This window comes from Zophobas morio, unplaced genomic scaffold, assembly GCF_036711695.1.
Source record: "Zophobas morio isolate AGI-343-1 ecotype UQ-CSIRO unplaced genomic scaffold, CSIRO_AGI_Zmor_V1 ptg000017l, whole genome shotgun sequence".
Taxonomy (NCBI): Eukaryota; Metazoa; Arthropoda; class Insecta; order Coleoptera; family Tenebrionidae; genus Zophobas; species Zophobas morio.
The window spans coordinates 16775765-16787899 of NW_026972122.1; the positions used below are offsets into that span (position 1 = coordinate 16775765).

The 12135-nt window shown below is 33.3% G+C and overlaps 2 protein-coding genes across 13 annotated transcripts in view; one reads left to right on the forward strand and one right to left on the reverse strand.

The window, feature by feature from the left end:
* The window catches only part of Mbl (muscleblind), a 227706-nt gene that overhangs the window by 160786 nt on the left and 54785 nt on the right, over nt 1-12135 (forward strand). The window lies entirely within an intron of this gene.
* Nucleotides 6004-7374, reverse strand: LOC135130154 (uncharacterized). The gene is made up of 2 exons (XM_064057497.1): nt 6795-7374; nt 6004-6740 (listed from the first exon to the last, which is right to left on the reverse strand). Exons 1-2 carry the CDS (start codon nt 7212-7214, stop codon nt 6051-6053), a joined length of 1110 nt encoding a protein of 369 aa, XP_063913567.1. The 5' UTR covers nt 7215-7374; the 3' UTR covers nt 6004-6050.

The following is a 12135-nucleotide window of genomic DNA, read 5'->3' on the forward strand; positions in this document are numbered from 1 at the left end:
CCCAGTTATAATTTATAAACATTCCCCGCGTTCGGCATTATTTTAAGTTTTTTTTCTTTGACATATTTTGAAATGCTAGGGATATTCCATTTGTTTTTTGATGATTTTTTTAATTTCGTTTTTCACTTTGATCTTTTACTTTTTGCAAATTTTTCGAAAAAATTCGCAAAATTCCTGGAATTGTAGATCAGCACCTTTGAACTTTTTTGTAAAAGATCTTAAATGAGAAATTTTATTTTTAAAATTGTCCTTGTTTTATTTTTGTTGTACTGTAACTTATACATTACCTGTTGTTTCCGCTTTTAAATGTTTTGAATTTGGAAACAAATAAATATTCGTCATTTTGTCACACCCGTGACACATGGATTTACCCACTATACAATCGCATTTTAAGTAGAAAAAATGAACATAAAAGTCCCACGAGAATCAAAAAGTAGACAACGATAGCACAATTTTTTTAGAGTTCCAAATCACGTACACATGTGATTATTGTATTCACAATTTGGCAGTTGGTTATAAAAATAACCCTGTATAATGTTGGCACCACATTTTGTATTAATTTAGAATTGACGAAGCAACGTTGAAATTTGTAGGCGTGTTTTATTACTAAAATGGTCGTGCAAAACTGAAGAATGTACTTTGAGTCGTCGACAAGGGACAATGAAAAATTCATTGTAATTAATTTAACTCTTGGGTCGAGTTTAAGGAGAAAATCCGTTGAACGACTAAAATTAAATATTTAGCTTGTCGGGTGGAACCCGGGATGTGCTTTCGAGACAAAATGAAGAGTTAGTTTTAGTAAAGTGGAGTTACTTCCGCGTCAACAACAAAATATTTGTTCACTGCATAGTTTTTGTACTAATTAATGTAATTAAATCGTTTCGTGCATCTGACAGAGCTTAATTGTTTTGCATCATCTTAGACGAAACATACGCCTTTCTCTAATGTGAAGAACACAAAGAACCATAGTAAGGTAAGAATTCTACTAATATTCTATTCTTAAAATGAATATAGGCCCTGCTTGCTTAATTTTTTACTATGGTCACTTTTTACTTTTATTTATGATGTTATATTATTACATTGTTCTGGATATATGTCAAATTTGCATCTTTGTATTTTAACAACGTTCCACCGCTTTATAGTTATAAAAAATATTTGTGTTGTTGATTCAGAATGGCCACTTGAAAAATATTGTTTTGTGGGTAAAACAAAAAGAAAAATGTGGTATGCTACCAGATTTGGTGATATGTACTAATTTAAATCGTATTTTAAATTACGGCTTGAACATTGATGCCGTTCTTCCTGAACCAAAAACAAAGTATTTTTCAAGCATTTTGTTTACAAGCATTCACTTGGGGTCTTACCGCAGAATTTCGCCTTAACGTCAGAATGGAAAACACGATACTCGTAGGTAATTAGCAGACATCCTTTAGGTAAAACACATTAAACTGTGTATTTAGATCAGTGATGGCAGGTGAAAGTGTAGATGAGTAGACTTGGTGGTCGCGCTTATTATTATTACGTAAACCGTCCCATTTTGCAAAACTTTCTTAAAAGTACCAATTATATACCTGACAATCTTCAAGGAATAATAATATTCACGTTAGTGTTGTATTCACGTATACATACTAATTGAAATTTATCTAACAGTGTTAATTGCTTTATAGCTGTAGTTCCTAGTAATCGAAGTACCGATGCAGACTTTCATGTGTGTGACCAATTAATCTCTACTTTTCTCTGCAAATGTTTACCTTCCAAACCTTCCAAGCTCTGAGCTATTGATGAACTACAGTGTCAATCTTCTCATCATAGCGAATATTCTCATCTCATTGTACGTCCTATAGACCGCAGCTATTTGTCTGTCTCGCCAAGTAATGCATGCTCGGCCCCGCGAGACAGATATAGTGGCAATATGTGGTTATTGGGTATCTATCGGCTTCGCATGCATGTATTGTAATGCCCCTTCTACGCTGCAAATCATCCCGCATCATGCTGTATATTTCAGGCAGAGCGAAAAGGACTACTCCGAATTAGCTCGTCCTTCTTTCACGTATATTTTGTCGTTTATTATCCGTCTTGTTTCGCTAGCGCCACGTAAATTTAGCTTCCGTTATTCAACGATAGTGCTTTCATTATTGTGTTGGTTTTTTGGCCTTGTTCTGTATGAGTATCGGCTTAATAGATGTTTGTCTTTGAACTTTACGGGGGCCGTTTTTGCATTAATTTTCATTCCTTTATTTTTAGTTTGTTGTTTATTAAATTTATTGTTTTAATGCTTTATACCTCTATAGTACAGGAAAATGGGGGATGCGCTAGAGACTTGTTTAGACGCTAAATTTTTCATAATTAGTTGGACAGTTATAAAATGTCAAGTAGTCTGAAACTTGGCGTTCATTGTTTTAATTACATTTCAAGCCAACACAAGAAAATCCTGTATTAAAACTTCAGATCGAAATTACGAAGGATTACAGTGGTTCGTGTAGTTGCTCTTAACGGAATAAAATGGACGATAAATTAAATTAAGTCAAAATCCGTTTTGGCAAAATATTTTTTCGACCGTGATATAAGTCTAACACTGTTGAATATCTTAATGAAGAAGAATAAGAGTCAAGGATGTCTGTGGTTTTGTTATAGACTGTTTAACAGAAATCTGTGCAACTCCTTAAAATTCGACTCACATGGTGTATTGTAGTACACAGCACGGAGTATCTAATCAACTATTGTTTAAAATAATCCCAGGTGCCATCGATTGCAATGTTACTAGTTTAAGGTAGAAGTTAATAGTTATGAAAATAACTTGCAGAACTAAAATTTGTATTGTGTACATTACCTAGTTAAAAGATATTGATCTTCAGTACACACGTTAGATTTTTCACCCATCGGTCCCTACAGCGCCCATTGGAGTAGAAGTCCAAAATTGCTGCACTTCAACGCGTCGTCATCATCATCACCCCGGTTTTTTGATAAAATTTTACGATTTAATTTAACTGAAGGATTATTTTACTTTTTGATGACAACAGTCCCTAGAAATTGTTCCTGGAAAAAAACCCGAAAATTCCATGTGCCGAAACTATATACATATTTCTGAAAAAAGTAATGATTAAAAAAAAATGTCACATTGATGACCACTTATAACTGAAGCTACTAAGAGAGAAACGACTCCTCGTGTTTGTTTATATTATTTTTTGTAAAGTTTACTTAAATTAGAACTTCATTGGAGAAGGAAAATTGTTCCAATGATATTATGATTCCTCATAAATAAAATCAAACAATTTTCAATGTTTATAATTTTACTATCCTGTTCAGTTGTGGATAAAGCTTTGCATACATACACTTTCTGGCGCAAATGGGCTTTTCCAGCCCTAGATGATTTTATCCGCGGGCTGGAAAAGCTTCTTTCACGCCCTTGATATAAAAATAGCTATTTTTGTTCTCTTAAATATCTAACTAGCAAACTTCTGGGGAAACTCTTTCTAGACCTTTCGTAACTTAACTTAGTTAAAATTGATGATCCAGCATATTTACGGAAAAAAACTGTTATGTTCATCCTAATCGATACAAATTTAAAGCGACCCGACTAGAACAACCACCGGCTTAACCGGAGCTAATGTTAATTACAGTCTTGAATGACATACAAGGTCACGTTAGTAAGGCAAGTGAAGTTTAAATTGAAACAAGCAATGGCATTAATTGATTCCAAAGTAGCTTTATTCAATAATTGTAACTCCTTTTGTCGTTCTGACATTTCAAATGGTTGGAGAAAAATCTAATCGCTATCGATACGCGATCGATGCGAAAAATGCTTCGGCTTTACACCGGCTTTACACTGGCTTTACACTTTTTAGTTTCAAATTTTGAAATATTAGCAAACTTCTTAAAAATCCTCATTTATGAAAGAACGTAATTGCAGTGAGTTTCACAAAAAGTTTTGTTGATGTACAAGAAAATAGGAAAAAAATTTAAATTATGTCACCATTTTATTGCCTTATTTATATACCCAAGTCGTTTGTCATCCTATAAAATCGACAATTTCATCTAAGGTTAAAAAATAGTAAAATTGAGCAAATTCTTATTTGAAGAGGAGATGCAATGGTTTTAGTCTATAATTTCTTCATACCGTTGTTTTCCATAGAGTTTTTGAGATTAGAGAAGTAGGTTACATTGTTATTAGGAGGGCAGACTTACTGGGAGGACATATTATCATACACTACGATGACTCCTGGAGTTTCTCAATTTATCAGACGTGTAGTTTCGATGTACTATCTGACCAAGTTGCCGCAAGAGTTTTAAAACAGTTTTAACACTTTTAACTATCGTAGTAAAGACTTCGCAAAAATTTTTATCATTGACAATATCGTCTAGAAGGCGCTTTGGCGTTTAATAGTAAAAAGTCTCCTGAATCATACAATACCTATGGCAAAAAAATATTAAGCGCCAATATACGGACATTAATGGTCGTGGTCGGAAAATCACCAAAAAACCGAACTTTTGGAAATGGTGGGATAGCGGCAGAGCATCGACGACGAGAAGCGTCCTCCCAATCAGTCGTTGGGCAGGTAAACGGGTCCTGAGGGACATGGCCCGAGCACGTAGCTAACTCACGTCTCCCTAGAGGATGGCCGACTGAGCAGGGCCCGTCGAAACTATCGTCGTCGGACATAACGATAAATTCAGAGAACAGTTGGCCGGTCGCCTCGGCTGGCCCTTCACTAACGACTTTACGCACGGCAATAACATACGTTCGAAAACACCAGTCCAACGCTGCACGTCGATTAAATAAATGGAAATTACATCAGGTCGGTCCGAATTGCCACGATCCCGTGTGAATTGATGATGAGCCGCTCAAATATTAACGAATTGGTTTTCTGCGCATTGCCCACAAGACGTGTAGTACAGTACATACTCGATTTTAAATTAAAACTGACTATAGTTATCTTGCCGATCAATAATCAGTACCAATAATCAATAATAATTTAACAAAGCAAGATTCCGCTATTTGAGTCCACTCATGCGACTACGTTATAACTATCTACAGATATGCATATATTTATATACGAAGTGTCTATAAATAATGCGTCATGCATCGCGACACCTCTGCAAAAGTGTCCGTTGCATTTATAGCAAAATGAAGGTCACTTTCAACATTTTTTGTAACTTATCTAAATTCGGATTGTAAAAATGAAACTGCATGTAAAAACATTTTTTCTTACTAGGGTCAGAATTCTTTAATTTAAAAAATAAAAATTTTCCAACGAATGTTGGATTTGAACCATTTATAGACATTCCATAAAATTCGACCACGTCTGATTTGTGTCCGATAATATACCCCACTGCTATCTAAAACGAGCAAAGCTGCTTTTTCTTTATTAGTATTTTAACAAATTGCTTTGAAATAAGTTATGTGTGGAGTTGGTAATTCACCTTATTCGGGAATAGTGTCATCAGAAAAATTGATGATATACGACTATCTAATTTGATTTGGACGATCAACGCCATTGTTTCAAATTTTATTGTGTATTATGAATATCATATAGATGGTAAAACGCTAACCAAACCTTGTTAATCATCCCCACCAACGTCACCTCAAAATTGTACATAAATGGGTTTTGAATTGTATAAAATAACGTAGTACTACACGTGTAGTGTCGAGTTTTTACCCGAAACGTCCAGAAAAAAAGCTTTTTGTAATTTAATTTTAAGTGTGCAAAACCGAATGCTTTGAAATCTTGCAGATGTTTTAAAGTTACCATAAGCATTACCTTAAGTCTTCCCGAATAAATCCTATCTAAAATGTGCAATATATGATGAGTTTTTACTTGTGATTTATCATTGCATCCGTATTTTTAAAATTTGCTGATAGAGGTGACTTAAAAAATTAATGAGTGAGTCAATTTATTTTTCCGGAAATCGTCATTGAAACAGCATTTCCTTGCGACATTAGGCGCAGGAAAATTGGATTTCCCTGACTAGTACTGTAAAAACTACAAAAATGACGCAAAATAATTAGTTATTTAAACAAGAAAAATTTATTCAAAATTTCGTAAATTACACTATTTACAGATATTAACATTAATTGTAGAATTCGATATATTTGCAATGTTAATTCCAGACAGAGATTTATGATCAAGTTTAACCTTTTTATCAAAAATTTCAGTCGAGATTTCGGTGCAACAGATTTCAGATGAATCACTACTTGTAGAGGGACACGTCTCGATATTAGTGAAGGGTCTTTTTTTCGGACCAGCTTGTATTTTATTAGCTATATCTAATTTATTTTCGATGGACTCTTCTATGTATCCTTCTGCTACTGAACTGCTTTGCCATCCTCCATGCCTTTTTAAGTTGGTAATATCTCCTCCTGCGTCTACTAGTAAAGTCGCGGAACTGCGCCGCATACAATGTCCTGTGTATTCCAGAGGTGTTGGTAGACCAAGGTAGGTAGCAATTTGAGAAGGAAATTTACCAAATGAATGCAAGCCCACTGGTTGGACCGTACATTTCCCTTTCTTGTAATTTAAAAATAAGCGCTTGTGTGGAGTACTAGGCGGACGTAATTCCAAATAACGTCTGTATGTAGCAAGATTTCTTTCATCAACAACTACAAAGCGTCGAGGTTTTTTTGTTTTAGAATCAGGAATGTGTACTATTAGCACGTTATTTTGATCTTCAATGTCGTCAACTAACATCCTTGATAATTCGTCGCATCGACAGGCTCCAGACACCCCAAAAATAAGCGCCACCTGAAATTACCAAATTTAATAAAACTTAAATATGTAATCATTGTAATAACTTACTTTCATTAATAAAAATTCCTTGTCGGGAGCTTCAAGCAGAAATTTATCTATCTGGTCCCGAGACAAACATTTCGATTTTTTTGGTTGGTAACCAGTCGATTTTCGTTTTAGGTAAGCAGTTACCTTACAAAACTTGCTGATATCCAAATTTTCCTTCAACAAAAGCACGGCTTTCAACATAGAGTAAGTGCTCCAGAGGCTTGAAGCCTTATAAGAACTTGATTTTTCCGCAAAATAAGCCAGAAATACGTCTTCCGTTAGCGAAGTAACATTTTTAAGCCTGCGCCAATCTTCAAAGATTTGGAACTGCTTTTCATACCGCTCCTTAGATTTCGACGGTAACAATTCTTCTGTAGCAGCAGCGGCTGCTTTGCTTAGGTCAAAAGGAACATCCTCACCAGTGTTTTCGCTTGTATTCATAATTAATTAATGAAATAAACACACAGCTCTGACGTACGCACAAAATTTTATAATTGTTTTGTTTGTAACCATCGTTTTCAAGAAATTGACAAACTAGATTTTTGCGCAATTAATTAAAAAACTTGTTGGAAAATCTCGATTTTTAGCGATTTATTGCGATTTCCGGAAAAATTTAATACAAAACTCGTCAGTAAAATGTCTTATTTGACTCGGAGCTTTAAAATACTCGGCACAAAGTGCCACGTATTTCAACATAGCTCCTCTTCAGTAATGAGACATTTTCCTGACTTTTATGTAAATAACTATTAATGAATAAATCAGGAACTGCAAAACTGAATGCTTTGAAATTTTGCAAACGTTTTAAATTTTACTGTATGGTACATTCTTTATCAAAATATCTCTTTGTATTCCCCTCCAAAAATTGATGACGTCATATCAAAATTTTTGTCTAATAAATCCTACCTAAAGTACACAAAATGTGATGAGTTTTTATTTGTGATTTATTCAATTTTTTAAATTTTTTCATACAGGTGGCTCAAAAAACTTAATGAATATGTCATTTTATGTTATCGATTAAATCAGGAACGGCTCACCCCATTTTCCCGAAAATTTGGGAATGCAGTACTATTATTGTTAGTATTACACTGCACCAGTCCAAGTTGATATACGTGCCCTTGCAAAACTGTTGATAACGTCATCAGAAAATTTGTGAAGTAAAAATTCATTTGAAAGATGAGCGTAACACGATTCTTTAAACATTTACTTTAACATTACATACATATGTTTATTTCAGCCTATAGCGCAAAATCAAATTTTATAATTTTTCGAAAATGCTGGGAATGTTTCATTGTAAGGTATTACAGGGGCGAGGGAAGTTATGTGTAGAAAAACCTTCGTCCAATTTTTTATATTGACAGATATTTGATGTCCAAGAAGTTTTGGCGAGAACTGTTACGATACCCTCGCTTATTTTAGCGAGACGGCAATAAAAAACATGATCTAAGGCAGCAATGGATTTTTGAAGATTTTTGTTTGACAGAATTTTTGTTTTGTCATATTACCGTCAATTTGAGTGGTTCAGTTGAAAATACAACAATCAAAGACAAATTTTCAAAAACCCATCGCTGTCTTTGATCGTTTTTTTATTGGTCTTATGTATTTAATAGTTTATGTAATTCCAAAGTATGTAATCAAAAGCTGCAGGAAATCATATTGAAACCTACACGTATAATGTGTGTACTTCTTTATTGAAACAACTACAGTACATATTTACTTTCTGGGGCAAATATCAAAAGAGCTTTTCTGAACTGGTGGTAATAAGCGAAAAGAAGCTAAGACGTTGTATAATGGATCCGTCTACGTTGCCAAGGCAACTTATTGATATTTGTGTTGCCGGTGCTACTGCTGCGAATCGAACCGTGATTATAATGGAATTTTCGTGTTTATTTCGAGTGCAATCGGTTTGTTCTGTTTTGTTAATACTTATTTCAGCGTCGTTAAACAGGGAGAGATGTCTTTGGTAAACATTCAGAGTTGGTTTTTGTAGCAATGACGTAAGAATATAATGAAAAAATTCTGGAAATTAAAATGAAGAACTTGAAATCTCGAACATTCATTCCGATGCCATGTAACAATCATTGTCACACAGTTTGCGACATGTTAATTTGCGTTGTATTTTTTTTTTTTACTTTTTTGTAAAAAAAAACCTCGATTTATAGATAACGTAGTAACATAAACTGATCTGTTTCTAATTCTCAGCAGTGAATTAACCCTTGACCAAACAGTTGCCAAAGGAAAATAAAAAGAATATCTAATTAAAATAACAAAATTAACAATGCAAAAAAAACCTTCTTATTAACCCTTCTATGGACGAAGATTTTATTTATGACGACACAAAAATGCGCATAATCGAATTTCATGGCTAATCTAACATGTCTTAAATTTCTAAAACAATTTTTACTTCCCGAACATAAGCGAAAGAAGAATTGTAATCGAGTCTGTTGGCCGACCCTCTACTTTTACGTTTTCTCGACCCTTCATGACCCCTAGATTACGAAGAAATAAGTCTCCCGTTTCCATCTGTCCATCTGCCGTCCCAATTTTTCTCTTACGTAACAAAAAAATTACTTAGTTTAATTTTAACCTACTCAACTATTTTGAAAATTCCAAAAAAATAATAAACTTGTGTTTGATCGATATCCCTAACTTTTGACGCGCAGTTTAATATGAGGAATTTAAAAGAATTTAATTAATTTATCAAGTGTTTTGTAACTGGTTAGGGAGGCATATACAAACGTCTAAAATTAAAGGAATGTGTTGAAATTAGTAGATTAAATAAGAAGTTATATATTATTTTAAATGATCATACAAATGATAGTAATACACCTGTGTTACGGGTAAATTTAAAATTGTAATATTCATCCCCATACTTGGCACCCACAACTCTGGTATAAAAACAAACAATATTTCTTCCCTAGGCATTAGGCATCAGTTCATATTATGACAATATTTATTTATAAATTTGGTATTCACAACATAGTTTTGAAAACCTTAAATTTGCGATGAGATCAACATCAAATTTGTTAATTAAAGCATTTTATCTTAACGCTAATTTCTTCTCCCAGCTTAAACCCGATGAGTTCATAGCACATTTTTTAAAACCGTCTTTGCTGTAAACGTGAGTATTCTTCACTAATACAATGAACAGAAAATTGCAACAAATATTTAAAACTGATTAAAAAAATTTTGTCGAAATTTATTTCGCCAGAACTTACCTCGTGCCTGAAGTACAAGTCCAACAAATCCCGCTGCTTTGAAAAATTATAAAATTAAATTGTGCAATGTTTGTTTTGTGATGACCTCTACAAACCAGCGGCATAAATAACACCCCCGCAGCTCCTGAACCGTGGGAGCGCAAATTCCAAAGGGACGTAAAATATATTTAAAACATACAACCAAAGCCTTTCTGCAATAAAAACTTAACTTCAGGTGTTTATGTTTATACATCAAAAAAATGTCACGTAGGAATTTGTGTGATTTGAATAATTTGTCGCCTCAAAGCAGAAGACTAAAATTATTTATTTTTATTTTTAATAATAATGAAAAAACTTTCAGAGTTTAAATAATATATTTGTAGTCACTGCTACACGTGTTTCGGTACACAGTACCGTCTTCTGCCTGAAAGTTTTTTCATTATTATTAAAATTAATATGGAGTTTAAACACGTATCAGCCTCATCAATACAAACATTAAAATTATTTAATAAGCCATAATCAAACAATTTTGAATATTATCGTTAATATAATTCTTACAGTATTATTATTATTATTAAATAAAGACGTGAGTATTCACACCGTTTCAAGAAAATGGGGTAACTCGTTCTTCAATTGATCAATAAATAAAATTGGTAAATAAACACTTATTAGAGATTGATTAGTTGTATTAAATTTATTTTATTTGATAAAAAAAATCGGCCGCTCGCAGTTTTTAATCGGTTGAGCCTCGGTGTGTTACGCGGAAACTTTACCACTGCGCTACGCCAGTGTCCGTACTATGTGCGTAGAGAACAAGGTGGATTAAACAATAAACAAATATAATAATAACAAACAAAATAAAGATAGATTCGTAAACCACAGGTCCTACAGTGTATTATTTAATACAATTTCGATAATGTTAATTATGCAATATAATTAGCAGGCGTCATCAAATTCTTGGTGGGGTTAATTAGCCAAATTTTGGTTAGCATTTGATCATCTACTTACGTGACATTTCTAATATACATATAAAATTTGGCAACAATCGGCCCAGTAGTTTCAAATATTACGTGTCCAGACCGAAACGGGAGATCAGTTTTTGCGAACTCTGGGGCTCATGAAATGTTGAGAAAATACCAAGTATCAATTCATCCAATGGACTCGTTTACTATGCGTCCCTAGCTTATACTTGGGAAGTAAAAATATGTATGAATCTACGAATATATAAAATTGATCGTAAGCACTAATCTGTAGTTAGAAAGCTCGTTCTTAGTCAATGAAGATTCTGTTATGTAAATTATTTTGTTCGCAGAACTTCCCTCGTCCCTAAAGTACAATACAACAAATTCAGATCCTTCGAAACATTATCCGATTTAATTTTGCGAATTTTATTTCTTATGATAACCCTTCTAAGTTAAAATATAAAATAAAAATTAAATAATAACGTAATGTTGTAAAGCTAAAGAAGTGTGCCACGCATTTGTTCCAAGTGAGTTTTTAATAAACAAAATTTTGTGATTGTGTCATCAACATTTTTGCCAGGACACGATATATCAATTTAAATAGATCCAGTGTATTTTCGTGAAGATCGAATGAATCGCTCTTGATTTAATAACATACATTGCCTCATTCATTAATTTTTTGAGCCACCCTGTATAAGTAATTTTAAAAATATGTGCAAGTATACTTGTGATAATGTTTTGCATAATTCAGAGAATTATTCGACAAAATTTTGAGATGACATGATGAAGTTTTTGGGAGAAGATAAATGAATACATTTTCATAAACGATTTCTCATGATTAACTTAAAGCTGTTGCAAGATTTCAGAGCATTCGGTTTTGTGATTGCAGAGTTACATTGCAAAATGTTACACAGTTTTGATTTTTTTTTTAAATCTGGTTGTCTAGGGTGAAAACTCAACACAAGGGTGATACAGCACAAGTGCAGGAGTATCTTATTTTATATAATTAAAACCAAATTTAATGTTGTAAATGTTTGAAATGACATCCTGTTGGTGGTGGGGACGATTATTCAAATTTTGGTCAGCGTTTTACTTTCCACACGATATTCCTAATATACCTACAAAATTTGACAAAAATCGGTCCAATAGTTTCGAAAATTGTCTATCTAATAATAATGGATACAGACGGCAGACAACAGACATACG